This window comes from Oncorhynchus nerka, linkage group LG22 (genome assembly GCF_034236695.1).
Source record: "Oncorhynchus nerka isolate Pitt River linkage group LG22, Oner_Uvic_2.0, whole genome shotgun sequence".
Lineage (NCBI taxonomy): Eukaryota > Metazoa > Chordata > Actinopteri > Salmoniformes > Salmonidae > Oncorhynchus > Oncorhynchus nerka.
Genome location: NC_088417.1, coordinates 37,846,806 through 37,873,528, shown reverse-complemented (window position 1 = coordinate 37,873,528; position 26,723 = coordinate 37,846,806). Strand labels below are relative to the sequence as shown.

Genomic DNA, 26,723 nt, shown 5'->3' with positions numbered 1-26,723 from the left:
AATTCCACTAAGGGTCCGTATGTAGACAAAAGTATCTGCTGCTCATGTTGGTATCTGTACTGATGGCTCAAAAGCCATGACAGGGAGACATAGTGGAGTGGTAACCCGCATGCAAGCAGTTGCTCCCGACGCCACTTGGGTACACTGCAGCATCCACCGGAGAGGCTCTTGCTGCCAAGGGAATGCCTGACAGCTTGAAAGACATTTTGGACACTCCAGTGAAAATGGTTAACTTTGTTAAAGCAAGGCTCCTGAACTCTCGTGTATTTTCTGCACTATGCAATGATATGGGCAGCGACCATGTAACGCTTTTACAACACACAGAAGTGCTCTGGTTATCAAGGGGCAAAGTATTGACAAGTTTTTCTTAATTGAGAGACAAGCTTAAAGTTTTCTTTACTGACCATAAGTTTTCACTTGTCATCATGCAAGCGGTCAGGCGAGTTTCTCACACGACTGGCCTATCTGGGTGATGTCTTTTCTCACCTGAATGATCTGAATCTAGGATTACAGGGGCTCTCCGCATCTATATTCAATGTGCGGGACAAAATTGAGGCTATGATTAAGAAGTTGGAGCTCTTCTCTGTCTGCATTAACAAGGACAACACACAGGTCTTTCCATCGTTGTATGATTTTTTTGTGTGCAAATTAACTCAATTTACGGACAATGTCAGATGTGATATATGTCAGATGTGATATATGTCAGATGTGATATAGCGAAGCACCTGAGTGAGTTGTGTGCGCAATTACGCAGTTACTTTCCCAAAACGGATGACACAAACTGGATTTGTTATCCCTTTCATGTCCTGCCTCCAGTGCACCTACCGATATCTGAACAAGAGTGCCTCATTGGAATTGCAATAAGCGGTTCTGTGAAAATTGAATTTAATCAGAAGCCACTGCCAGATTTCTGGATTGGGCTGCGCTCAGAGTATCCTGCCTTGGCAGAACGCGCTGTGAAGACACTGATGCCCTTTGCAACCATGTACCTATGTGAGAGTGGCTTCTCGGCCTTCACTAGCATGAAAAATAAATACAGGCACAGACTGTGTGTGGAAATTGATTTAAGACCGATTCTCTCCAATACAATCCAACATTGCAGAGTTATGTGCATCCTTTCAAGCACACCCTTCTCATTAACCTGTGGTGAGTTATTCACAATTGATGATGAACAAATAAGGTTTTATATGTAAGATGGTTAAATAAAGAGCAAAATGACTTATTATAATCTTTTTTTTAACCTTTATTTAACTAGGCAAGTCAGTTAAGAACAAATTCTTATTTTCAATGACGGTCTAGGAACAGTGGGTTAACTGCCTGTTCAGGGGCAGAACGACAGATTTGTACCTTGTCAGCTCGGGGGTTTGAACTTGCAACCTTCCCGGTTACTAGTCCAACGCTCTAACCACTAGGCTACCCTGCCGCCCCTTATTATTTGTGCCCTGGTCCTATAAGAGCTCTTTGTCACTTCCCACGAGCCGGGCTGTGACAAAAACTCACACTCATTCTTATGTTTAATAAATGTATCTTATAGTGTGTGTGGCTGACCCTGGTGCTAGAGGGGGTACGCAGCTGGAGGTTGAATGTTTGAAGGGGTACGGGACTATAAAAAGTTTGGGAACCTCTGGTCTAAATGAACGACAGCCTGAATAAAATGTAATTTTTATCTGATAATTAACTAAATTATCTTAAACAAATACCTACTTACACTTTTGCAGGCTGTGTATCCATCTACTGGGTGGTTGTCCTCCCTGTCTACAATGACTACAAAATCCTTCCAACCCGGGGATTTCACTTCCGCAGCACCTGTTTCCACGATGGTGTATTTCACCATCATAACCATCATTCACCATCATAATACACAATGGTGTATTTCACCATCTTTCTTTCCAATTCTCCTGTTAGCCATTTGTGTGAGCTGGGAGTCAGGGAAAATAAACTTTGCAACATATTGTTGCGTGGCAGACGGGAACATAAGCACTGCACGTGGACAAATTAGGCATGTTTCAGCACCACACATAATGGACAGTTCCCTGCTCCACTCTCACTGCGTGGCTGGCTGCCTAAGCCTAGGCTATGTCTGCCTCGCCGCTCACGTAATGGAATATGCAACACAATTCAACCCAACAAGCTCCTGGCTTTTTATCTTAATTTGAAACGTTTTCGAACCGCAATATAATTGTTCTGAACTGCGAGCCTCCCAGAGGGTAGGAAGAATGTTTTCATTTCACCCGCCTGCTGATTCAATTTTTTTGTTGCGGGTCAACCGCGGGGAACCATGGTTATCCGACCAGATGCAGGACTCTACTGTATTGTTGTTGGAGACGAGGAAAAATAAAGGATGTTCTATTTTATTCTATTCTAGTGGGGATGGAGCCTCCACAGCTGTCTGTGTCTGAGGAGAGACACTTGGCCATCCTGACTGAGCTGCCCTTCGTCGTGCCCTTTGAGGAGCGAGTCAAGGTGCTCCACATCTCAGCCCTGCATATTGCTCCATGTACTTGTTATAAAACCCGAACCCTTGAGGAATAGTCTGTACAACTGACTTAATTTTCACCTCATTTATCAATGTGTCACTATATTAGTTATTCTAGAATTCGCAGGACATTACCTCTCAGAAACCAATTGAAGAGAAAACAAGCACATTGTTTTATCGTCTTTATTTACTACCTCCATTAGAAATAGTCCATGTAGTCAGTATAGATGTCCTATAAAACCTGGCTTGGCTGTAGGTAGTCATTTAAACCTGCTTGTCCCTGGTGAAGATCTTCCAGAGACTGATATACGCGGACAAGCGGGACGTCCAGGGAGACGGGCCGTTTCTGGACGGGATCAACGTCACCATCAGACGGAACTACATCTACGAGGACGCCTACGACAAGCTCTCCCCAGAAAACGGTACATGGTTAGGCTGAGGAGGGATACAGCTTGGTTAGAAGGGTAATGTCTCTGGCTGCGTCCCAATAGTCTCTCCTTTCTCCCAAAGTGTGCACTTGTTCACTTCCGTTTGGAAATGGAAATTACTGGTATAATAAAGTAGTGAACGAGTGCACATTTTGGGACGCAGCCTCAGTTTCTAATATTTGTGGTCCATAAAATCCAGATTTTGTCGTCGAGGTTACAGATCCCATTAGAAATGAAGGCTAGCTTTCGCATCGGTCTCGGGACTGTGGGATTTCACGAAAGCATAATTGTGATCGTGATTATTCGGACGGATCGCATAAAGCGTGAAATCAGTTATTTTAAGTCCCCTCTTTTGTGTTTGAATTTAAAAGAGCACTCGTTTGGCCATATGATTAAAGCGAGTAGTAGGAGACCTTGCCTTGGAGGGGCTGAAAACGATATAATTTACGTGACTTTCTATAACTATGCTGAAACATGACCTCTTTTAATACGCTTTGATTTGAATATTCCTCAGGTCAGAGAGATCATGCCTCAATGTGGAAATGGGAGAAATAAAAACGCTAAAATAGATATTTTCCGTTTTATCCCTACATATACAGTAGATTTCTAGATTGTAAGTGTTAATAACATAACATGCATGTATATTTCCATGTAGACTGTGCTTCTACTTTGAGTAGAATACTCTGATCTTTCAAAAGAGCTGTCAGAATAAGGGAATTCAATCTAACTTTTTTATAATATTTGTCATCATTTCTGGAAGTAAAATATAACAGGCCTTTTCTATATATTATATTTCTATGTTTTCTGTATTAATTTCATTTCCCCCCGTGTCCCCTGTATCCAGAGGCGGACCTGAAGAAACGTATCCGGGTGCACCTGCTCAACGCCCACGGCCTGGACGAGGCGGGCATCGATGGAGGGGGCATCTTCCGTGAATTCCTCAACGAGCTGCTCAAGTCGGGCTTCAACCCCAACCAGGGGTTCTTCAAGACCACCAACGAGGGCCTTCTCTACCCCAGCCCCACTGCCCAGATGCTGGTGGGAGACTCCTTCGCCAGACACTACTACTTCCTGGGACGGATACTGGGGAAGGTAACGTTATCAATATAACATTTTTTATGTGTTTTATTGGATCGAGGAGAGACAGTGGAAAGATAGTGTTTCACAAAGGCAGTGGGCCGGATTCGAACCCATGCCGACGCTGGGCAAACGTGTGATGTTGGGGGGCTTGACCACCCAGGCTGCACTGGGAAAGGTAAAGCTGTCTATTTCCAGGTCTCTGTAAAAGTCAGTGTTCTTGTGTAGTCAATACAGTGTAAAGTGGAGCCTCTAGCTAGGTTCCATTAACTTGTCCAGTGATCTCTTTGATGATATCTAGAACGTTTGAAAAGAAGGTAGATTGCCTGCCATGGGTGCGTTTCCATTGAGCTGTCTTATCTAAAAACAGCAGGACATAATGACGTTTCACTTGAAGAAAAAATGTCCCCATTATCCATTTAAGCAAATTGCCGTTCTGCCCTTGAGCAAGGCAGTTAACCTCCAACAACAACTGCTCCCCGGGCGCTGATGACGTGGACGTCGATTAAGGCAGGCCCCCCCCACCTCTCCGATTCACAGGGGTTGGGTTAAATGCGGAAGACACATTTCAGTTGAATGTACTCAGCTGTGCAACTAACTTTCCCTTTCCCATAAACTGGTGATGGCCTGTATGCCTGGCCCACCTATTGGTTTCATTAAAAAAAAATATATATATGTTTTTATTTAACTAGGGGAAGTCAGTTAAGAACAAATTTTTATTTACAATGATGGCCTAGGAACAGTGGGTTATCTGCCTTGTTCAGGGGCAGAACGACAGATCTTTACCTTGTCAGCTCAGGGATTCGATCTAGCAACTTTTCGTGTACTGGCCCAACGCTCTAACCACTAGGCTACCTGCCGCCCCATGTCTCAGGTAGCCTGCAAAAGCCAGTATGGATAATAGTAGGGCTAACCCCATTTAGTCGACTGGTCCATTGTTTGGTCAATATGCTGTTGGTCGACCAAGATATTTTTTAGTCTAGCAGTAGCAAATATATAGAAGGAAATGATGGCACACGAGAGACCTGTCTGATTCACGCCTGTGACTGGACTAATCCATTGCGGAGGCCTCTGAGATGGCACCCCAGTATCACCAGTAGTACATTTACCGTTAATTCCAATCCTTTCTACGTTTGTTAGTGCATTCAGTATATTATTGTTAGTCTTACTGTTGTAATTGTAGGAGTGAACACGTTGTTTGCAGAGAGCACAACTTTAATTCCATTTAGGAGTTGTCAATTTATTAATTATTTTGTTTGAAGCACTCCTGTCAATCTTGAGTAAGGACACGCTCTTGATTATGCATAGAAGTAGGCCTAGGCTACCTGGCCAGCGCACAAATGTAGGCTTAGAAATGTGCCCACTTGGGGATCTGATACTATTTCTGATTGTCTTAACTCACCATCACTGTGGAGCTTCTCAAAGAAATGTTTTATTCATCTTAAACAGTAATTTAACAAAGTCTGTTTTTACATGAATTGAGAATGACAATATTTCCTCAACCTAGCCTATTGGAAAAATCTTTCCGGCACTCTCCCTTTCGATAGCCACTCAGCATGGGGGAGGTGTCATGCTCTGGTCAGGTGGAAACGTCATAAAATAGGCCTACCTGATTACTTCTTATCCCTTGTGCAAATAGCCTACAGCTGTGTGTGTCCGGAGCACACTGGCGCAGGAAACTCTTGAGGGCGGCAAAATACTTCATACAATGTTGCAAGTTTGCTAGCACAAGCTTCAGGCTGACCAACTTAATAGTTGATACAATGTCTCAAGTTCCTTGAAGATGTGATTTATGGGATATTTATTTTTATAAGGATATTTTCTACCTGCAGACTGCAATGTTTTTATTTGTTGGCTTTATGTAGGCTATTTTTACGTATTGGCAATGGCAATAGAAGTTACGTTTAGATTTGTATCATTTTCATTTAGATCGAGTTTTGATTAACCACCATGACATTGATTTTGAGATATGAAGGAAGACCTTGTTGAAATGAAATTAAACTGGCACGCAGATCAGTAGAAACGGTACGATAACGTGGCACTCCAAAGGAAAGGGCTGCCGACCGCTGGTGTAGCCTATTACCAGCAACTTCAGGAGCTTAAAGGCAGAATCTGCGAAGGCCAACAGCACTGGGCAGCGGAGGGTCGGGAATAGTTATTTTTCTTCTTCTGGTTAGGGTATATCGTTTTATTTTTAATCGCAATGCTTAAAGCATTAGACAAGTTCAGTAGCCTAAATATAGTTGATTCTATTCAAACATAGGGTGTGTCTATTATATATGGAAAAATAAACGTTTTAACAGAACACAGCAGTCGACTTTCCGACCAATATTTTTGGGGGTCAGGGACAAAAAACATTTTCCATTTAGGCCATTCTAATAAATGTGTGTGCCGACTTATCGCCACGGTCTGTGACATGGTGCAACTTGCACTCGTAGGCCTGGAGTTCTGAACCATTTGATGGTGAGACTTCAAATTGCAATGTGAAGCAATTCAGTCATTCTTGAAAGTCAAGACAATCCTTGTCTTGCAAAAGCATTTTTTATTTATTTAAATGTTTTAATAAATGGATAATGGAAGCAGTGTGCATTTAGAATTGAATGTTGAGTGGCGCTTATAGTTATGTGATAACATCACGTGCTTCGCGTACCTTCAACATTTTTCTGCAATAATAATCTGTTTGAAAAACACAATTTCCATAATTTGTCGCAATAAAGTTGAACAAAAGAAAAATCCACTCCGGCGAACGGATAAACATTTATTTGATCTTTGGAAAATTTCTCCTGCATCTGCCGTTTCCATTACAAATACTTGCGACATTGCATTTGTGGAATAAACCTGGGTCAATGGGAACCTGCCTAATGTCACAGACAATGGAAGAATGAGATGCTGAAGTACTTGCAGCGGGAACTCACCAATTTAGAAATGAGGGAAGACTCACCCAAGGGTGTAGTAGTTATTATCACCAGGTATCTTCAAGCGTTAACGGAAACAACAAGCACCTCTAATGTTGTAATTGGATGGTAAACCAACCAATGTGTGTAAGTAGATGGTAGGTAGGTAAACCGACCAACGTTTGATGAAGTCTAATCAGTTAATGAGATGTGAAATGTAGTCGGCAACACCGCGCTCCAGTACCTCAGAGAGGGGGTTCTGGCCTGCCCTCTTGTGGTCCTTCTCTGAGGGTCACACTGTGCCCCAGACACCAGCAGATCATTGGGTTTGATCAGAGATCACTCCCAATGAGGCTGCCCTAACATTGAATAACAGAGGTACAGTACAGGGACAAGGCTGATTCATTATAACATGTTATGGTTGTTAGTATTTCAACTTGACTTCAAATCTAACAAAGGTGTTTGGTGTCCTTGATAATAATTATTTTATGTCCAAGAATGTGACCAGTTTGAATGGAATAAGCTATAGAGCTTGAACCCGAGTTTGGTTTATTTACCCTACAGCATGTGCTGTTGATGGCTTTGTTTTCCCTTTTCCCCTCCCTGATGGCACAATTTATTAGAACCTAATGTTTTTAAATGTTCTTTAATGCATGTGCTGGCTGATTGTTTATCGAGATGCTGTGAGAGAGAGTGTGTGTGTGAGTCGGAAGAGGGGTCATCTCATTCTCAACGGGAGAAGAATGACCTCATGACAACCGGCCCCCTCTCAATATGGCCTTCAATTAGCCGGTGATTCTTTCCTCATTGTTTGTGGAGCGATTGCATTTGGCCGGGCGCTAAATCAGCGCCAGCCCCCCGCCGTCAGGGACATAAATAAGCGGTCAAAGCATGTGGTAATAGCATTTTGATCTGAAAGTCCTCTCTCTCTCTCTCTCTCTCTCTCTCTCTCTCGCTCTCTCCAAGATGGTCCTGTCCACTCGTCAGAGCACCATAACTCCTCCTGGGCTTTGGCCTTAAATAGCACCCTATTCCCTTTTTATAGTGCACTACTTTTGACCAGTCATATGGGCCCTTGTCAAAGTAGTGCACTACATAGGGCTTTAGGGTGCCATTTGGGACTAGGCTGGGTCTCTCTCTGTATTCGTCCCACTCTGAAATGGCCAGTCAGCTGCTAGCAGCATGCTCTGCTCCCCCCTCCCCTCTCACTACAGCTAATGGCTCAGGCAATAAAGGTGGGGGAAATTATTTAGAATCTGGCTTTCAATTAACCCTACCTAAAGTTCTCTCTTTCTCCATAAATATGGGCTTGTGAGTGCTCGTTTGAGTGGTATATTGATATTTGTTTAGTGCTGTTATTGGCGATGAACCGGGAGGAAAGATGGAACTGTTATAGATTAGGATTGCATCACTGCTGCGCTGAGATGCGTGGTACACACGCCAGGGCCTATGGGACACAGGAGATTAATATAGTTAATGAATGGCCTCCCGGCCTGCCATTGTTGTGGAGGTAATGTATTGTCGTCAGGAGTGGGCCTGTTTGGGGTACTCACTGAAATGGGATTGGACATCACAATATGGGCTATCGCTCTTCCTAACTTGTCCTCCCAACTGACATGTTTAAAGGTTGACTCCACAAACAGAAACCACATAACATTACAGACCACATGAGTATATTGAATTCGCATAGCCTTCAGTATTGTATCTCTCTAGCATCTGGATTCTAAGGCAAGGTTGCTGGTCTCTCACTGTTCTCTCTGGCATCTAAAAGCAACCGTGCAATGTCCACTAAAAAAGGGCAAATCACCTCAAGTTAACGTCAAACCAAATTATTCGGTTGATTTGGTCATGAAAAAAAATATATTCATGTTGCTAAAGTTTGACTGTGTTTGGTTTACAGTTCCTCATGGCCCATAGACTGATTTCAGAGTGAGGAACCATCCAAGTTGTAAAATACTGAACTTTTTAAGATGCTGTGCCGCCTGGTTGCTGTTTTCCGAGCCCTTCTTCTTCCAGACTCTTTTGTTGGGCTATTAAAGAGAGAGGTCTCCTGTTGCCAGTCTCACAGCTCCACAACACTGTCCAGCCAGGCTCCCAGTAACCTTCAGTAGGACGTGTGGATCAGACTGCTCCCCTCCTCTCAAATCAAATCAAATTGTATTTGTCACATACACATGGTTAGCAGATGTTAATGCGAGTGTAGTGAAATGTTTGTGCTTCTAGTTCCGACAATGCAGTAATAACCAACGAGTAATCTAACCTAACAATTCCACAACTACTACCTTATACACACAAGTGTAAAGGGATAAAGAATATGTACATAAAGATATATGAATGAGTGATGGTACAGAACGGCATAGGCAAGATGCAGTAGATGGTATCGAGTACAGTATATACATATGAGATGAGTAATGTAGGGTATGTAAACATAAGTGGCATAGTTTAAAGTGGCTAGTGATACATGTATTACATAAAGATGGCAAGATGCAGTAGATGGTATCGAGTACAGTCTATACATATGAGATGAGTAATTTAGGGTATGTAAACATTATATTAAGTGGCATTGTTTAAAGTGGCTAGTGATACATTTTCTACATCAATTTCCATTATTAAAGTGAGCTGGAGTTGAGTCAGTATGTTGGCAGCAGCTACTCAATGTTAGTGGTGGCTGTTTAACAGCCTGATGGCCTTGAGATAGAAACTGTTTTTCAGTCTCTCGGTCCCTGCTTTGATGCACCTGTACTGACCTCGCCTTCTGGATGATAGCGGGGTGAACAGGCAGTGGCTCGGGTGGTTGTTGTCCTTGATGATCTTTATGGCCTTCCTGTGACATCGGGTGGTGTAGGTGTCCTGGAGGGCAGGTAGTTTGCCCCCGGTGATGCGTTGTGCAGACCTCACTACCCTCTGGAGAGCCTTACGGTTATGGGCGGAGCAGTTGCCGTACCAGGCGGTGATACAGCCCGACAGGATGCTCTCAATTGTGCATCTGTAGAAGTTTGTGAGTGCTTTTGGTGACAAGCCAAATTTCTTCAGCCTCCTGAGGTTGAAGAGGCACTGCTGCGCCTCCTTCACAACGCTGTCTGTGTGGGTGGACCAATTCAGTTTGTCCGTGATGTGTACGCCGAGGAACTTAACATACTACCCTCTCCACTACTGTCCCGTCGATGTGGATAGGGGGGTGCTGTTTCCTGAAGTCCACAATCATCTCCTTTGTTTTGTTGACGTTGAGTGTGAGGTTATTTTCCTGACACCACACTCCGAGGGCCCTCACCTCCTCCCTGTAGACCGCCTCGTCGTTGTTGGTAATCAAGCCTACCACTGTAGTGTTGTCCCCAAACTTGATGATTGAGTTGGAGGCGTGCATGGCCACACAGTCGTGGGTGAACAGGGAGTAGAGGAGAGGGCTCAGAACGCACCCTTGTGGGGCCCCAGTGTTGAGGATCAGCGGGGTGGAGATGTTGTTACCTACCCTCACCACCTGGGGGCGGCCCGTCAGGAAGTCCAGTACCCAGTTGCACAGGGCAGGGTCGAGACCCAGGGCCTCGAGCTTGATGACGAGTTTGGAGGGTACTATGGTGTTAAATGCTAAGCTGTAGTCGATGAACAGCATTCTCACATAGGTATTCCTCTTGTCCAGATGGGTTAGGGCAGTGTGGTTGAGATTGCGTCGTCTGTGGACCTATTGGGGCGGTAAGCAAATTGGAATGGGTCTAGGGTGTCAGGTAGTGTGGAGGTGATATGGTCCTTGACTAGTCTCTCAAAGCACTTCATGATGACGGAAGTGAGTGCTACGGGGCAGCAGTCGTTTAGCTCAGTTACCTTAGCTTTCTTGGGAACAGGAACAATGGTGGCCCTCTTGAAGCATGTGGGAACAGCAGACTGGGATAAGGATTGATTGAATATGTCCGTAAACACACCAGCCAGCTGGTCTGCGCATGCTCTGAGGACGCGGCTGGGGATGCCGTCTGGGCCTGCAGCCTTGCGAGGGTTAACACGTTTAAATGTTTTACTCGCGTCGGCTGCAGTGAAGGAGAGTCCGCAGGTGTCAGTAGCACTGTATTGTCCTCAAAGCGAGCAAAGAATGTATTTTGTCTGTCTGGGAGCAAGACATCCTGGTCCGCGACGGGGCTGGTTTTCTTTTTGTAATCCGTGATTGACTGTAGACCCTGCCACATACCTCTCTTGTGTCTCCATTACTCACCCCATCCATCCACCTGGAACACCCACCCTGCCCCCTCATGATAGTGCACTGCACCCAAAAGCCCTGTATTGTTAGCCCTGACCTGCCCTCCAAACTCTCTCAGGGTGGCTGAAGTTTTGTGTGTTTGTTTGCACCCCTCCCTCACCCTCCTCTGTGCTCCCTAGTGCCTTTCCTCATTGATCTACCCGGTCGGACTAAAAGTTCCCCTTCAGAGGTGTCCAGGTTGCACCCCTGATTGATAGTGATGCGTTTGAAAGGCATTATATTTTGATTGATTCTTAATGTTGTAAATTAAGGGATTTATTTGGCAGCTAACAGAAGGCAACCTGCAATGTTGTCGGGCGTTTATTCTCCCTGATGGCGCCGCGATCTGTTTTAATTGCGTTGCCACTGCACTCACTTATATTAAAAGGGGACGACGGTCCATAATTAATCAGTTTTATCCCGAGTCATTTTGGCACAATTTCTGGCAATAAATACCCATAAATAAAGCGACCGAAAAAAGAAAATATATACCACAGATTTTTACTCTTCCCCCATACAGGTCTACTTATTGCCACCTCTTCCCGGCACTGTGTTGTTATTGATAGGTTTCAAGGGGGCACGAGGCGCATATGGTCAGGGAATTCGTAGAGGCTCCCCGAGAAATGCTGAGTGGATTCATTTGCATAAAAAATAGACTGTGTTTGAAGTTGCCCAATTAACCTGTGTTTAGAAAATAGCCAGGGATTTATGCCTGCCTATGTGTTTTAAGATGCATGCATTATGGAAATGGTGTAGATTTATAATCCATTTAGCTGATGTGGTCAGGATTTTTTTTTTTTTGTGCAATCATTTATAAGGACCTGTATATTTAATGCTTGGAACGGGCTCTTTCTTTAGGACAATTCCAGTACATTAGCTCCCCGTTTTATGAGCCACCTGCTTGGCCATGGTTCTTAATGGCAGCCCAGGTCAAGGATAGAATTGACATTTATAAAGTTTGAGGCGGGCAGATTTGAAAGCCTGTATGTTATAGACAGATTATGTTCTTGTGTTGCGCTCTTGCGCCGATGCGAACTGATTTACTACGTTAAACGCTGTCACATCTGGTGTTCCCGTCACTCTTTTAACAATGCGTGGCGTAATGGTTTTTAATTGAAAACTGCAAAGATGGCTCATCTTTATTCATTGTTGTTATTGATTCTTCTCTTCACTGTTCTGCCACTGGTTATGTTTGTCTGATTTGTATGACTTTATCATGGCCTTATTTTTATCATAAGAAATAATATATGCCATTTAGCAGATGCTTTTATCCAAAGCGACTTACATACATACATCTGCACATATATTTTCGTATGGGTGGCCACAGCTGGAATTGAACCCATGATCCTGGTGTTGGAAGCACCATGCTCTACCAACTGAGCCACACAGGATCACATCATGTTATCGTGACCTTTTGACCAGAGTTAATCTATGACCTTGACCTTTGTTTACTGTCTCCCTATAGGCCCTGTATGAGAACATGCTGGTGGAGCTGCCATTTGCCAGTTTCTTCCTGTCCAAGCTGCTGGGAACCAGTGCAGACGTGGACATCCACCACCTGGCTTCGCTGGACCCCGAGATGTACCGCAACCTGCTCTTCCTCAAGAGCTACGAGGACGACGTGGAGGACCTGGGACTCAACTTCACCATTGTCAACAACGACCTGGGAGAGGCACAGGTGTGTGTGTGTGTGCGCGGGTGTGTGTTTTGGGTGGGTGTGTGGGTGTCCGTGTGTGTTTTGTGGGTGGGGTTAAATAATTCACACACTACCACTCTCAGTATTATTCTCTCTATCATCTTTGATTGCCAGTGCCTCTTCCTCATTCGTGCCTGTTTCTGTGGCCTTGTCATTCTGTCCTTCAGTCCCTTTGTTCTGTTCTCCTTCTTGTCGGTCTCTAGCTCCCACGCTCCCTCACTCCCTCTATACGCTCTCCCTGTGAGGTGTTAATAATTCATTTCCCTCACATTGTCTGTATTTGGCGCTGAGAGAGATAAAGCACGTCGCCCGCTCTCGCCCTGACTGCTGCCGTGCAGCGGGGAATAGAAGGCTCTATGTTGACCGTTCCACCAAACGGGCCTTCGAGCAATTATCGGAACACGCCTGAGAGGCGCAACTTTTGCCACTTTAGCACGTCCGAGCCTGGCTGATTTGACAGAGCGGGCCTATTCAGTGCCCTCTGGTCCCCCTCACCAGTCTCCCCGGGCTGGGTTAAGCACTCTATCCACTCCGCCTGTTTGCTCAGCTTTTCTTATTAGCTCCTCTTTAAACAGGCTTGAACAGTGTCGTTAGAATGTAGCCCGTGTTTGCAAATAGGGCATAGCAAATACAATACCGAAAACAATTTGCGGGAGATTAGGCACACACTCAGAGGCAGACTGGCCTATACATGCCCTCAGGAGATAGTCAAAGCAAGCAAACAAGATAAAGACAGCCATTCGCATGCAATAAGGTGTGGAGTCAATATGACCTGGAATCGCGTAACGTTACGGATTCAGAATGACCTGTTTGTTGAAAACATTGTAGATTCGATCAGTTTCTGTATTACCTTTTGACTAAAATGTTGTTAAATTAAAGGTAATATATAGAGGTCGACCTATTAACCGGAATGGCCAATTAATTAGGGCCGATTTCAAGTTTTCATAACAATCGGAAATCGGTATTTTTGGACACCGATTTGGCAGATTCTTTTTTTACATTTATTTTTTACACCTTTTATTTAATCTTTATTTAACTAGGCAAGTCAGTTAAGAACACATTCTTATTTTCAATGACGGCCTAGGAACGGTGGGTTAACTGCCTCGTTCAGGGGCAGAACGACAGATGTTCACCTTGTCAGCTCGGGGGATTCAATCTTGCAACCTTACAGTTAACTAGTCCAACGCTCTGACCACCTGCCTCTCATTGCACTCCATGAAGAGCCTGCCTGTTACGCGAATGCAGTAAGAAGCCAAGGTAAGTTGCTAGCTAGCATTAAACTTCTCTTATAAAAAACAATCAATCATAATCACTAGTTAACTACACATGGTTGATGATATTACTAGTTTATCTAGCATGTCCTGCGTTGCATATAATCGATGCGGTGGGTATCATTGCTCCAATGTGTACCTAATCCTAAACATCAATGCCTTTCTTAAAATCAATACACAGAATTATATATTTTTAAACCTGCATATTTAGCTAATGTAACAGGAATATTTAGACTTATGGATGCCACCCATTAGATAAAATACGGAGCGGTTCCGTATTTCCCTGAAAGAATAAACGTCTTGTTTTCGAGATGATAGTTTCCGGATTCGACCATATTAATGACCAAAGGCTCTTATTTCTGTGTGTTATTATGTTATAACTAAGTCTATGATTTGATAGAGCAGTCTGACTGAGCGGTGGTAGGCAGCAGCAGGCTCGTAAGCATTCATTCAAACGGCACTTTCGTGCGTTTTGCCAGCAGCTCTTCGTTGTGTGTCAAGCATTGCGCTGTTTATGACTTCAATCCTATCAACTCCCGAGATTAGGCTGGTGTAACTAATGTGAAATGGCTAGCTAGTTAGCAGGGTGTGTGCTAATAGCGTTTCAAACGTCACTCGCTCTGAGACTTGAAGTGGTTGTTCCCCTTGCTCTGCATGGGTAACGCTGCTTTGAGGGTGGCTGTTGTCGTTGTGTTTCTGGTTCGAGCCCAGGTAGGAGCGAGGAGAGGGACGGAAGCTATACTCTTAAACTGGCAATATTAAAATGCCTATAAGAACATCCAATATTCAAAGGTTAATGAAATACAAATCGTATAAGGAGAAATAGTCCTATAATTCCTATAATAACTACAACCTAAAACTTCTTACCTGGGAATATTGAAGACTCAAGGAACCACCAGCTTTCATATGTTCTCATGTTCTGAGTAAGGAACTTAAACGTTAGCATTCTTACATGGCACATATTGCACTTTTACTTTCTTCTCCAACACTTTGTTTTTGCATTATTTAAACCAAATTGAACATGTTTCATTATTTATTTGAGGCTAAATTGATTTTATTGATGTATTATATTAAGTTAAAATAAGTGTTCATTCAGTATTGTTGTAATCGTCATTATAACAAATAACATTTAAAAAATCGTCAGATTAATCGGTATCAGCTTTTTTTTTTTGGTCCTCCAATAATCGGTATTGGTATCGCCGTTGAAAAATCATAATCGGTCGACCTCTAGTAATATAGATACCTTCTACAGAGGGGGTTTATTACTGGGAAGTATCTTACAACGGTGTACAATAAGAGCAAGCAGCCTATAGCTGACTAAAGTACCCTTTTGTGGTACTTAATTTTCTCTTTATCCCACTTTGTAGAGCAAACATTTTGCGGGGGGGACATGCCCCCGCACCCCCTTAGCTGTCAAGTATTCACATTATTGAAAATGGTTACGATTTTTGGGAACACAATGATTTTAAAAGTATCATAAGCTCCTAAATGATCTGGATTATTTCACTGATTATTTTGTCCTAACTCCTCCAAAACCATTAAATCGATTTACAAACTACTCCAGGAAGGGGGAGATCAGGATTTGTGACCCAAAAGCTCAACAAACTATAGCTGATGAAACAGGTTGGTGGAAGAATCTTGTGCCAAACTTTTGATGGTCCAGCGGCTGTTCATGGACCATACCAAAGCCAGGAACAGAGAACTGGTCCTTATCCCTAGCGCACTGTCCCATCTTAGGCCTGCGAAACTGACACCTGGGTCCCTTAGCCTGATCAGCGATTTCTCCCCTTGCTTCACTGGTACCCTCAAACAAGCTGTTTGGGCCTAAACACTCTAAAGTGCTAGTCTTGTGTTTAGCATTCTTGAGAGTATGCCTCCATTGACACTATAATATTACATGCTCCACTACCAAATTTCTACTTTGCATTTTGCGTAACACTTGATTGACACTTTACCTGTGAACACACGCCCTGACTCTGTTTTCAAATTGAGAAAGGAATACCCTCAGTAAAATGTGTTCAGGGTGACATGTTCCCCCTCTCTCCTGGTTGCTTTCTACGTGGCTGTGTGATAAATGCCTGTATGTCTGACGGGTTCTTTCTTCCAGGTGGTTGAGCTGAAGCCGGGAGGGAAGGACATCCCTGTGTCCACGGCCAACAGGATAGCATACATCCATTTAGTGGCTGATTACCGACTCAACAAACAGATCAGGCCCCACTGCCTGGCCTTCAGACAGGGCCTGGCCAACGTGGTAAACCTGGAGTGGCTGCGCATGTTTGACCAGCAGGAGATCCAGGTAACTTGGGAAAATTGCCTGAATTTTGTAACTCTATTCACATTACTTGCACACATAAAGATACATTTCTAATTATTCATCAATCTTTGCTATCCCACTACAGGTTTTGATATCTGGAGCTCATGTGCCCATTTGCCTTGACGACCTGAAGACGTTTACAAACTACTCAGGTATGATCGCATTATGGATGGTTTATAAAACTTTATTGTAAGAAACCAAACTACTTAGGCTCAGTCATAATGGTGAAAATGATATCGAAGTGATACTCAGTTACTAGTAGTAGGAGTAACTGCTTTTGTCATTTTAATGTGTTGACTACCCCTCATCACTGTCAAACGCTCCCTAAAAACACTTCAGCGAGCAGGCCTTTCTAATCGACCTGGCCCGGGTATCCTGGAAGGATATTGACCTCTTTCCGTCAGTAGAGGATGCCTGGTTATTCTTTAAAAGTGCTTTCCTCACCATCTTAAATAAGCATGCCCCAACCAGGAACAGATATAGCCCTTGGTTCACCCCAGACCTGACTGCCCTTGACCAGCACAAAAACATCCTGTGGTGTACTGCATTAGCATCAAAACGCCCCCGCGATATGCAACTTTTCAGGGAAGTTAGGAACCAAAATACACAGGCAGTTAGGAAAGCCAAGGCTATCTATTTCAAACAGAAATTTGCATCCTGTAGCACAAACTCTAAAAGGTTTTGGGACACTGAAAAGTCCATGGAGAATAAGAGCACCTCCTCCCAGCTGCTCACTGCACTGAGGCTAGGAAACACTGTCACCACCGATAAATCCACGATAATTGAGAATTTCACTAAGCATTTCTCTACGGCTGGCCATGCTTTCCACCTGGCTACCCCTACCCCAGCCAACAGTCTTGCACCCCCCACAGCAACTTGCCCAGCCCTTCCCCATTTCTCATTCACCCAAATCCAAACAGCTTATGTTCTGAAAGAGCGGCAAAATCTGTACCCCTACAAATCAGCCGGGATAGACAATCTAGACCCTCTTTCTAAAATTATGCGCTGAAATTGTTGCAACCCCTATTACTAGCCTGTTCAACCTCTTTCATATCGTTTGAGATCCCCAAAGATTGGAAAGCTGCTGCGGTCATCCCCCTCTTCAAAGGGGGAGACACTCTAGACCCAAACTGCTACAGACCTATATCTATCCTACCCTGCCTTTTTAAGGGCTTTGAAAGCCAACTGAACAAACAGATCACCGACCATTTCGAATCACACCGTACCTTCTCCGCTATGCAATCTGGTTTCCAAGCTGGTCATGGGTGCACCTCAGCCACACTGATTCTCTGATCCACCTCTACGCAGACGACACCATTCTGTATACTTCTGGCCCTCATTTGGACACTGTGTTAACTAACCTCCAGACAAGCTTCAATGCCATACAACTCTCCTTCCGTGGCCTCCAACTGCTCGCAACAAAGCCTCCTTCACTCATGCTGCCAAACATACCCTAGTAAAACTGACTATCCTGCCGATCCTTGACTTTGGCGATGTCATTTACAAAATAGCCTCCAACACTCTACTCTGCAAATTGGATGCAGTCTATCACAGTACCATCCATTTTGTCACCAAAGCCCCATATACTACCCACCACTGCGACCTGTATGCTCTCGTTGGCTGGCCCTTGCTTCATATTTGTCGTCAAACCCACTGGCTCCAGGTCATCTATAAGTCTTTGCTAGGTATTGTCCCACCTTATCTCAGCTCACTGGTCACCATAGCAGCACCCCACCCGTAGCACGCACTCCAGAAGGTATATTTCACTGGTCACCACCAAAGCCAATTCCTCCTTTGGTCGCCTTTCCTTCCAGTTCTTTGCTGCCAATGACTGGAACAAACTGCAATAATCACTGAAGCTGGAGACTCATATCTCCCTCACTAACTTTAAGCACCAGCTGTCAGAGCAGCTCACAGATCACTGCACCTGTACATAACCCATCTGTAAATAGCCTATCCAACTACCTTATCCCCTTACTGTTATTTATTTTTCTCCTTTGGACCCCAGTATCTACTTGGACATTGATCTTCTGCACATCTATCACTCCAGTATTTTTAATTGATATATTGTAATTATTTCGCCACTATGGCCTATTTATTGCCTTACCTCCCTTATCCTACCTCATTTGCACACACTGTATATAGACTTTATATTGTATTATTGACTGTGTTTGTTTATTCCATGTGTAACTCTGTGTTGTTGTTTGTGTCGCACTGCTTTGCTTTATCTTGGCCAGGTCGCAGTTGTAAATGAGAACTTGTTCTCAACTAGCCTACCTGGTTAAATAAAGGTGAAATTTAAAAAAGGAGGATTTCCATAGAGCTAACTGTCAAGCTTTCCTGTCAAGTTCATGGGCCAGGTGGCCTAGTCGTGGGATACGGTTGCTCTCTAAAGAATGTGTGGTTCAATGGCATGTGTGGTGGTCGAGATGGTATGACTGGCATGACAACTACTTCTGTCTGCCAGTGGATTAATTTATAGGTGTTTTTTTAATATTGTCCTTTCTCTGTCCCTCTTCTCCAGGTGGTTACACTGCCACCCACCCTGTCATTACCATCTTCTGGGAGGTGGTAGAGAGCTTCACCGATGAAGAGAAACGCAAGCTGCTCAAGTTTGTCACCAGTTGCTCGCGGCCTCCTCTCCTGGGCTTCAAGGTGAGGGTTGACCAAAAGTTCACTATGTCAGTTTGTTCCTGCGCCCGTTTTATTTTCTACCCTCCATCTGGTGTTGTTGATTGTAGCCGGTACCAAATGGCACCCTATTCCCTATCTAATGCACACATTGACCAAAAGCAGTGCACTATTAGGGAGCCATTTGGGACGCAACCCCAGAGAAAGGCCAGCACTATGGAGTGTTCGCTGTTCTAATGGGCATGTAATGAAAATACCTGTCCTGATGACACCCTCCGATGAACATTTTCAAATTGGGCATAGTGATAAGACTCCTAAGGCTCCCTGGTTCATGCTTATCTTATCCTGCACTGTGGTTTACAGCCCATCTCTGGATTATTAGCACTGTTGGCTCGTGAGTAGTAGTGAAGTTAGTTTCACATTATTGATAATGATTTCCTCTTTCTTTAGTTGGGCACTGGGTATAACCCCAGAATGAATATACTAGTTTTTAATAGCCGACCCCAAAAACTAGCACCAAAACATTGCTGTAACATCATTGAAAACGGTTTGTTTCCAAAATGACTTCAGCCAAGAGCTGAATCCTGTGCTGAAATGGTGGAATTGCTTTTATCGGAATTACTATTATCGTGTCATCAGCTGCTGATTCCTCCAATCGAGAGCCGTTTCACTTTCCTAATGACTTGATTTATAGGGACACTAAAACGGTTGGAAATGGAAAAGAGAGCAATGTTGAAATCCATTAGGACTTTTATATACACACCTTACTTAGGATAACCAGCTGTAATTGTCATATGATTGGTTTTATTACTGTTTGTTGCCGTCTTTAGTTAAGAATACTTAAGTACTCGCACAGTGGGGAGAGAAGAGGGTACGGGTGGGAACACTCCTAAAAATCTCCCTTGGTGGCTTAGGAAGGAGGGCTGGAGAGCTTCCCCCTGTTTAATGAATTTGACATTGGGGAGTGTGTGGATGGGATGTCCTTGCCCTTCCCGGGTTTCTTCCCCACTCCCGGTCTCCTCCTGATCTCCTCTCTGGGCCCGGAGAGGGGACGATGATGGTGATTGGTAGGGTGGGGGGCGGCCCCTGACCCTAACCCTGGGCCCGTGCCAGCCCAGCCTTAATTAGCTGCCGTAAACGTCCCAAAGATTCATTAGTGGAGAAATAGCTCTTTCATGAGAAGCCATTTAAAAAGATGATGGATAGCCTCTTTTTCCAGAATGATCGCGTCCATAATGACACTTTCTCAATAAGCAACGATAGTTTAATACGATAATTGTCCGAAAAATGGCGTCGTTACCGCCGAGCCCCCCAGGAACCATTTAACCAAGCTGGTACAGGCGCTGAACCCCACGCCACGCTCCTCATCTTTAAATAGCTATAGAGCGGCTGGACGTTAGAAACAGAAAGGATGATTCCTGTGGATTCTAATGGAAACCGTCAATGTGTGCGCTCCAAATGGCACCTATTCCCTATATAGTCCACTACTTTTGACCAGGGACCATAGGAAAACCCATAGGACTCTGGTCAAAAGTAGTGTACTATATAGGGAATAGGGTGCCATTTGGGATGCGGCCAGTGTCTTGGTCTGGATGATGTGAGTGGAGATGGCCTGGCCTCATCACCAGAAAGTGTAATTTTATAAAGAGCCAGACTGAAAACATGAAATTACCATTTGCTACACTTGCTCAGCATCCAAGTGTCACACTCGGTCTCCTTCAAACATAAGACTATTTTAATTGTATATCCACGCTTTTTTCACAGCTTATCACATTTATATCCTGATGTTGCTTGTAATTAATTATTTTGGCCAGAAAAAAAACTGTTGTATCACTAGTGTTATGCCAAATGCGTGGTACATCAGTTGTATGAATTTAATGTATACAGGGCCTCCGATGCCCTATGAACCTCTAGTTTGACACAGTTCTCCCTCCCCATCTCACCCATATTTCCAGGAACTGTACCCAGCTTTCTGCATCCATAACGGGGGGAATGACCTAGAGCGCCTGCCCACAGCTTCCACCTGCATGAACCTGCTTAAGCTGCCCGAGTTCTGCGACCAGCACCTGATGAGGAACAAGCTTCTGTACGCCATTGAGTCCTCCGCAGGCTTCGAGCTCAGCTGAGGGGGGGACGTCTGTGTCTTACTCCCTGCAACCACTGATTCAATTGACATGGACAGGCCAGAGAAGACTTCCTGTTGAGAGCGAGAGAACGAACATGATGAACTGATATCTCTCTTTGACTGTGTGTAGAACAGAAACAGGGGTGAAGGGATTGTCACCCAAGAGTGGGACGAGGGAAGAATGGAGGGGGGGGTGAGCGCAGAATGTTTTGGTTTTAAAGTAACTTACATGTGTATTCAAAATTCCCAAAAGAGCAGCAACAATAGAATCTCGAGGCTGTTTTTTTAAGACTTTGCGCAAAAGAAACAGACAAGATCTACTGTGAGTGTGTCCATGACCCTTCAGCAGAGTGCATTATGAAATAAACGACAATAACAATCGTGTTCACCAAAGATCGAACAGTGCTGTCTGAGGAGGAGAGAGGAACCGGCAATAAGAGGACAGAAATGGGGTGACACACAGGACTGCAGCACTCCTTACACCTCTGTCTCAAGGGCTTTGAGAGCGCCAGCTTGTCTGTTAGGGGCCTGTCCCTAATGGCATCCTATGGCCCTGGCCAAAAGTAGTGAACTATAAAGGGACTTGGGTGCCATTTGGGACACGTTTTCTACTAGAGGTAATATAAACTCACTTAGTTTTGTGATTACTGTAATGATTATTATTAATAGTAATTTCATAACATAAAAATGCAAATGCTTTGGGCAGGCTACTGTGTTGTTTTTCAAGGCAAAGAGAAGAGTATTGCTAAGAGAGTGGACTATTGATTATGGAATATTTGTGAATATGTATATGTGTTTACACCACTCTTGTACGATTCCTTTAATCAGTATTTGTACAGGTTGCTTTTCTTGTGTTTTGAATGAAGGCCTCGTGTTCTCACACACATTAAAGTGAACCATCTATTCTACAGTATGTGCCCTGGCTGCAGTGATTATCCACCTATGGAGCAACAGCTGTGGATGAGTCCCAAATGGCACCCTATTCACTAATTATTGAATAAGGTGCCATTTGGGGTGGACACTGTCAAGTTGATAAGGCTAGTGAAACCTGACTATACATGTATCACCAGACTGGAAAAATTTGTCTCTGAATATGATTAAATATGTCTTCTTTTTTTTTTTGCATTGAACTCCATTTTTTGTTGCCAGGTTATTTACAGTGAACAACCTGGACATAAAACAAGCTGCTTTGTGCGTAATTTACAGTGAAGGACCTGGACATAAAACAAGGTGCTTTGTGGGGAAATCTCGAGCATTTTATTGCCCTCTGACATACAGCATAATGAAATAAACATCCAGTTAAGAAACACAGAGTGGAAACTATTCTAAGATTATGGGCCTTAGTCATAAATCTGCCTGAGTCCTGATGCAGTTGGGTTGATGGGATTTTTACAAATGTATCCCTCGACCATTTCCATCCATCCCCTCTCTAGGTTGTGTCACAAATGGCACCCTATTACCTATATAGTGCTCTACTTTTGACGTCTAGAGCTCTGGTAGTAGTTCTATGTGGGATGCATCCTTGGAATAGCCAACCACTGCCTCTTCCCAAACTCAAATCCCATGCATCCAACAGGCCAGGGGGGAACTCAAAGCAGTTTGGGTCTTAAAAAGATGACTTCATATCAATTACAGAGATATTTATTTAGGGAATTGGCCTATCTGGTGTGAAAAGAATATGCATAACCATGGTAACAATTGAAAGTAAACAGTTTGGATATCATGGGGAAATTACTGGCCTAAAGGTGAGTAGGCCTACACAACGGTTCGCGTGACAAGACTGAATCAAAACATTACGCAATTGATTTGCATTTACTCTACTTTTCGCCGGAAATACCCAGGATACATTCAATAACATGAACACTATTCCTGGAAAATGTAGGAGAGGTGTAACATAAATGACAAGGGTTTAAGTGCGGACTAAATGGTGTCTCCGAAATGTGCACAGTTCCTAACCTAAGCAATGTCAATGCACTTTTATGAATCAAAGAAGTCTCCCAACTATAAGGTGCTTTTCTTTACTAGCTGTGCCTCGAGTAACTAGAGCAAGCGCACTTGTAGGCTAGTCGTTTCATTTGAAACAATACCCTGCATTCCCGCCATCACACAATTAGTGTTGACGCAATCCAAAAAGGTCCATTGTTAATCGCAATTTGGGTCAGGTGGGCAGGATTTGAACGCTTGTTCTATTGCCAACATTGACTAGCTAAATGATCAAATACGATTTACAGCGTTAGACTTTCACAAGGCAATTTAGAGAAACTGATCGTAATTTTGGTGCGCATAGAAAAGAGTTATGGGTGCATTCAGGCGCTTGTGGTCCGGCGAATTTTCTTCACAATAAACAGTCTCATTCTGTCCAGAACAACCCAGGGTATGACGCCATGTCATATTGTAACTACATCAAACATAAGGATCATAAACGTTGACACTGTATATGACATGAGCTTCATGATTTGGAAATGTTGCTGTAAATAATGTGTTCTCAGTCAATTTACCTGGTAAAATAAGGGTAAAAAAAATGTATTTGGAAATGTTAAGTGCCCATTTGGCTGACATCAAAGCGTAGGCTAGTATTGGCATCATCAACGTCTCATCTTTCAAAATACATGGGAGTAATTTAAAATGTACAGCATTTTCCCCGGTCGGGCAAAATAAAAATGTGCTAAAGTCGGAGAATCATTGCTGAATGATGACATGGATATTCAGCTAGGGGGATATACACTGCACCCGCTAGATAGAACAGCACATTCCGGTAAAACGAGGGGGGAAGGTCTGTGCATATTTGTAAACAACAGCTGGTGCACGAAATCTAAAGGAGTCTCTAGATTTTGATCGCCTGAAGTTGAGTATCTTATGATAAACTACAGACCACAGTATTTGCTAAGATAGTTTTCATCTATAATTTTCGTGGTTGTTGATTTACTACCACCACAGACGAAAGCTGGCACTAAGGCCGCACTCAGTCAGCTGTATAAGGATATAGGCAAACCGGAAACCGCTTAACCAGAGGCGGCGCTCCTAGTGGCCGGAGACACATGTACTCCACATACAGAGACGTGTACAAAGCTCTCCCTCGCCCTCCATTTGGTAAATCTGACCACAATTCTATCCTCATGATTCCTGGTTACAAGCAAAAATTAAAGCAGGAAGCACTAGTGACTCGGTCAGATGAAGCAGACGCTAAACTACAGGACAGTTTTGCTATCACAGACTGGAACATGTTCTGGGATTCTTCCGATGGCATTGAGGAGTACACCACATCAGTCACTGGCTTTATCAATAAGTGCATTGAGAACGTCGTCCCCAGAGTGACTGTACGTACATACCCCAACCAGAAGCCATGGATTACAGGCAACATTCGCACTGAGCTAAAGGGTAGAGCTGCTGCTTTCAAGGTATGGGACTCTAACCCGGAAGCTTATAAGAAATCCTGTAATGCCCTCTGACGAACCATCAAACAGGCAAAGCGCCAATACAGGGCTAATATTGAATCGTACTACACCAGCTCCGACGCTCGTCTTATGTGGCAGACTACAAAGGGAAGCACAGTCGCGAGCTGCCCAGTGACACGAGTCTACTAGACAAGCTAAATAACTTCTATGCTCACTTCGAGGCAAGCAACACTGAGGCATGCATGAGAGCATCAGCTGTTCCGGACGACTGTGTGATCACGCTCTCCGTAGCCGACTTGAGTAAGACCTTTAAACAGGTCAGCATTCAGAAGGCCATGGGGCCAGACGGAATACCAGGACGTGTGCTGCGGGCATGTGCTGACCAACTGGCAGGTTGGTAGGTTGGTTTGACATTTTCAACATGTCCTTGATTGAGTCTGTAATACCAACATGTTTCAGGCAGACCACCATAGTCCCTGTGCCCAAGAACACTGAGGCAACCTGCCTAAATGACTACAGGCCCGTAGCACTCACGTCCGTAGCCTTGCAGTGCTTTGAAAGGCTGGTAATCGCTCACATCAACATCATTATCCCAGAAACCCTAGACCCACTCCAATTTGCATACCGCCCAAACAGAACCACAGATGATGCAATCTCTATTTTACTCCACACTGCCCTTTCCCACCTGGACAACAGGAACACCTACGTGAGAATGCTATTCATTGACTACAGCTCAACGTTAAACACCATAGTACCCTCAAAGCTCATCACTAAGCTAAGGATTCTGGGACTAAACACCTCCCTCTGCAACTGGAGTTCCTGACGGGCCGCCCCCAAGTGGTGAGGGTAGGTAGCAACACATCTGCCACGCTGATCCTCAACACTGGAGCCCCTCAGGGGTGCGTGCTCAGTCCCCTCCTGTACTCCTTGTTCACCCACAACTGCATGGCCAGGCAAGACTCCCAACACCATCATTAAGTTTGCAGACGACACAACAGTGGTAGGCCCGATCACAGACAACGACGAGACAGTCTATAGGGAGGAGGTCAGAGACCTGGCTGGGTAGTGCCAGAATAACAACCCATCCCTCAACGTAACCAAGACTAAGGAATGATTGTGGACTACAGAAAAAGGAGGACCGAGAACTCCTGCATTCTCATTGACGAGGCTGTAGTGGAGCAGGATGAGAGCTTCAAGTTCCTTGGTGTCCACATCACCAACAAACTAGAATGGTCCAAACACCCCAAGACAGTCGTGAAGAGGGCACGACCAAGCCTCTTCCCCCTCAGGAAACTAAAAAGATTTGTCATGGGTCTTCAGATCGTCATAAGGTTCTACAGCTGCAACATCGAGAGCATCCTGACTAGAGGTCGAACGATTATGATTTTTTTCAACGCCGATACCGATACCGATTATTGGAGGACCAAAAAAGCCGATGCCGACCAATCGGCCAATTTTTATTTTTTTATGTATTTGTAATAATGACAATTACAACAATACTGAATGAACACTTATTTTAACTTAATATAATACATCAATAAAATATATTTAGCCTCAAGTAAATAATTAAACATGTTCTGTTGACATTTGGTTTAAATAATGCAAAAACAAAGTGTTGGAGAAGAAAGTAAAAGTGCAATATGTTCCATGTAAAATATGTGCCATGTAAGAAAGCTAACGTTTCAGTTCCTTGCTCAGAACATGAGATCATATGAAAGCTAGTGGTTCCTTTTAACATGAGTCTTCAATATTCCCAGGTAAGAAGTTTTAGGTTGTAGTTATTATAGGAATTATAGGACTATTTCCCTCTATACCATTTGTATTTAATTAACCGTTGACTATTGGATGTTCTTATAGTCACTTTAGTATTGCCAGTGTAACAGTATAGCTTCCGTCCCTCTTCTCGCTCCTCCCTGGGCTCGAACCAGCAACACAATGACAACAGCCACCACATCGAAGCAGCGTTACCCATGCAGAGCAAGGGAAACAACCACCCCAAGGCTCAGAGCGAGTAGCGCACGCTAACTAGCCAGCCATTTCACTTCGGTTACACCAGCCTCATCTCGGGAGTTGATAGGCTTGAAGTCATAAACAGCGCAATGCTTGACGTACAACAAAGAGCTGCTGGTAAAATGCACGAGAGTGCTGTTTGAATGAATGTTTACGCGCCTGCTTCTGCCTACCACCGCTC

General features: G+C 44.0%; 1 protein-coding gene across 1 annotated transcript in view; it reads left to right on the top strand.

The window, feature by feature from the left end:
• Positions 1 to 22,254, top strand: part of LOC115105139 (ubiquitin-protein ligase E3C-like) — a 39,020-nt gene extending 16,766 nt beyond the window's left edge. The window contains exons 17-24 of the mRNA XM_029626785.2: positions 2,366 to 2,463; positions 2,766 to 2,898; positions 3,749 to 3,996; positions 12,566 to 12,778; positions 16,175 to 16,363; positions 16,467 to 16,533; positions 18,906 to 19,036; positions 20,968 to 22,254. Of these exons, the coding sequence (XP_029482645.1) occupies positions 2,366 to 2,463; positions 2,766 to 2,898; positions 3,749 to 3,996; positions 12,566 to 12,778; positions 16,175 to 16,363; positions 16,467 to 16,533; positions 18,906 to 19,036; positions 20,968 to 21,138 (1,250 nt within the window). The 3' untranslated portion in view covers positions 21,139 to 22,254. The remainder of the gene's footprint in view (positions 1 to 2,365; positions 2,464 to 2,765; positions 2,899 to 3,748; positions 3,997 to 12,565; positions 12,779 to 16,174; positions 16,364 to 16,466; positions 16,534 to 18,905; positions 19,037 to 20,967) is intronic.
• The last annotated feature ends 4,469 nt before the right edge of the window (positions 22,255 to 26,723 follow it).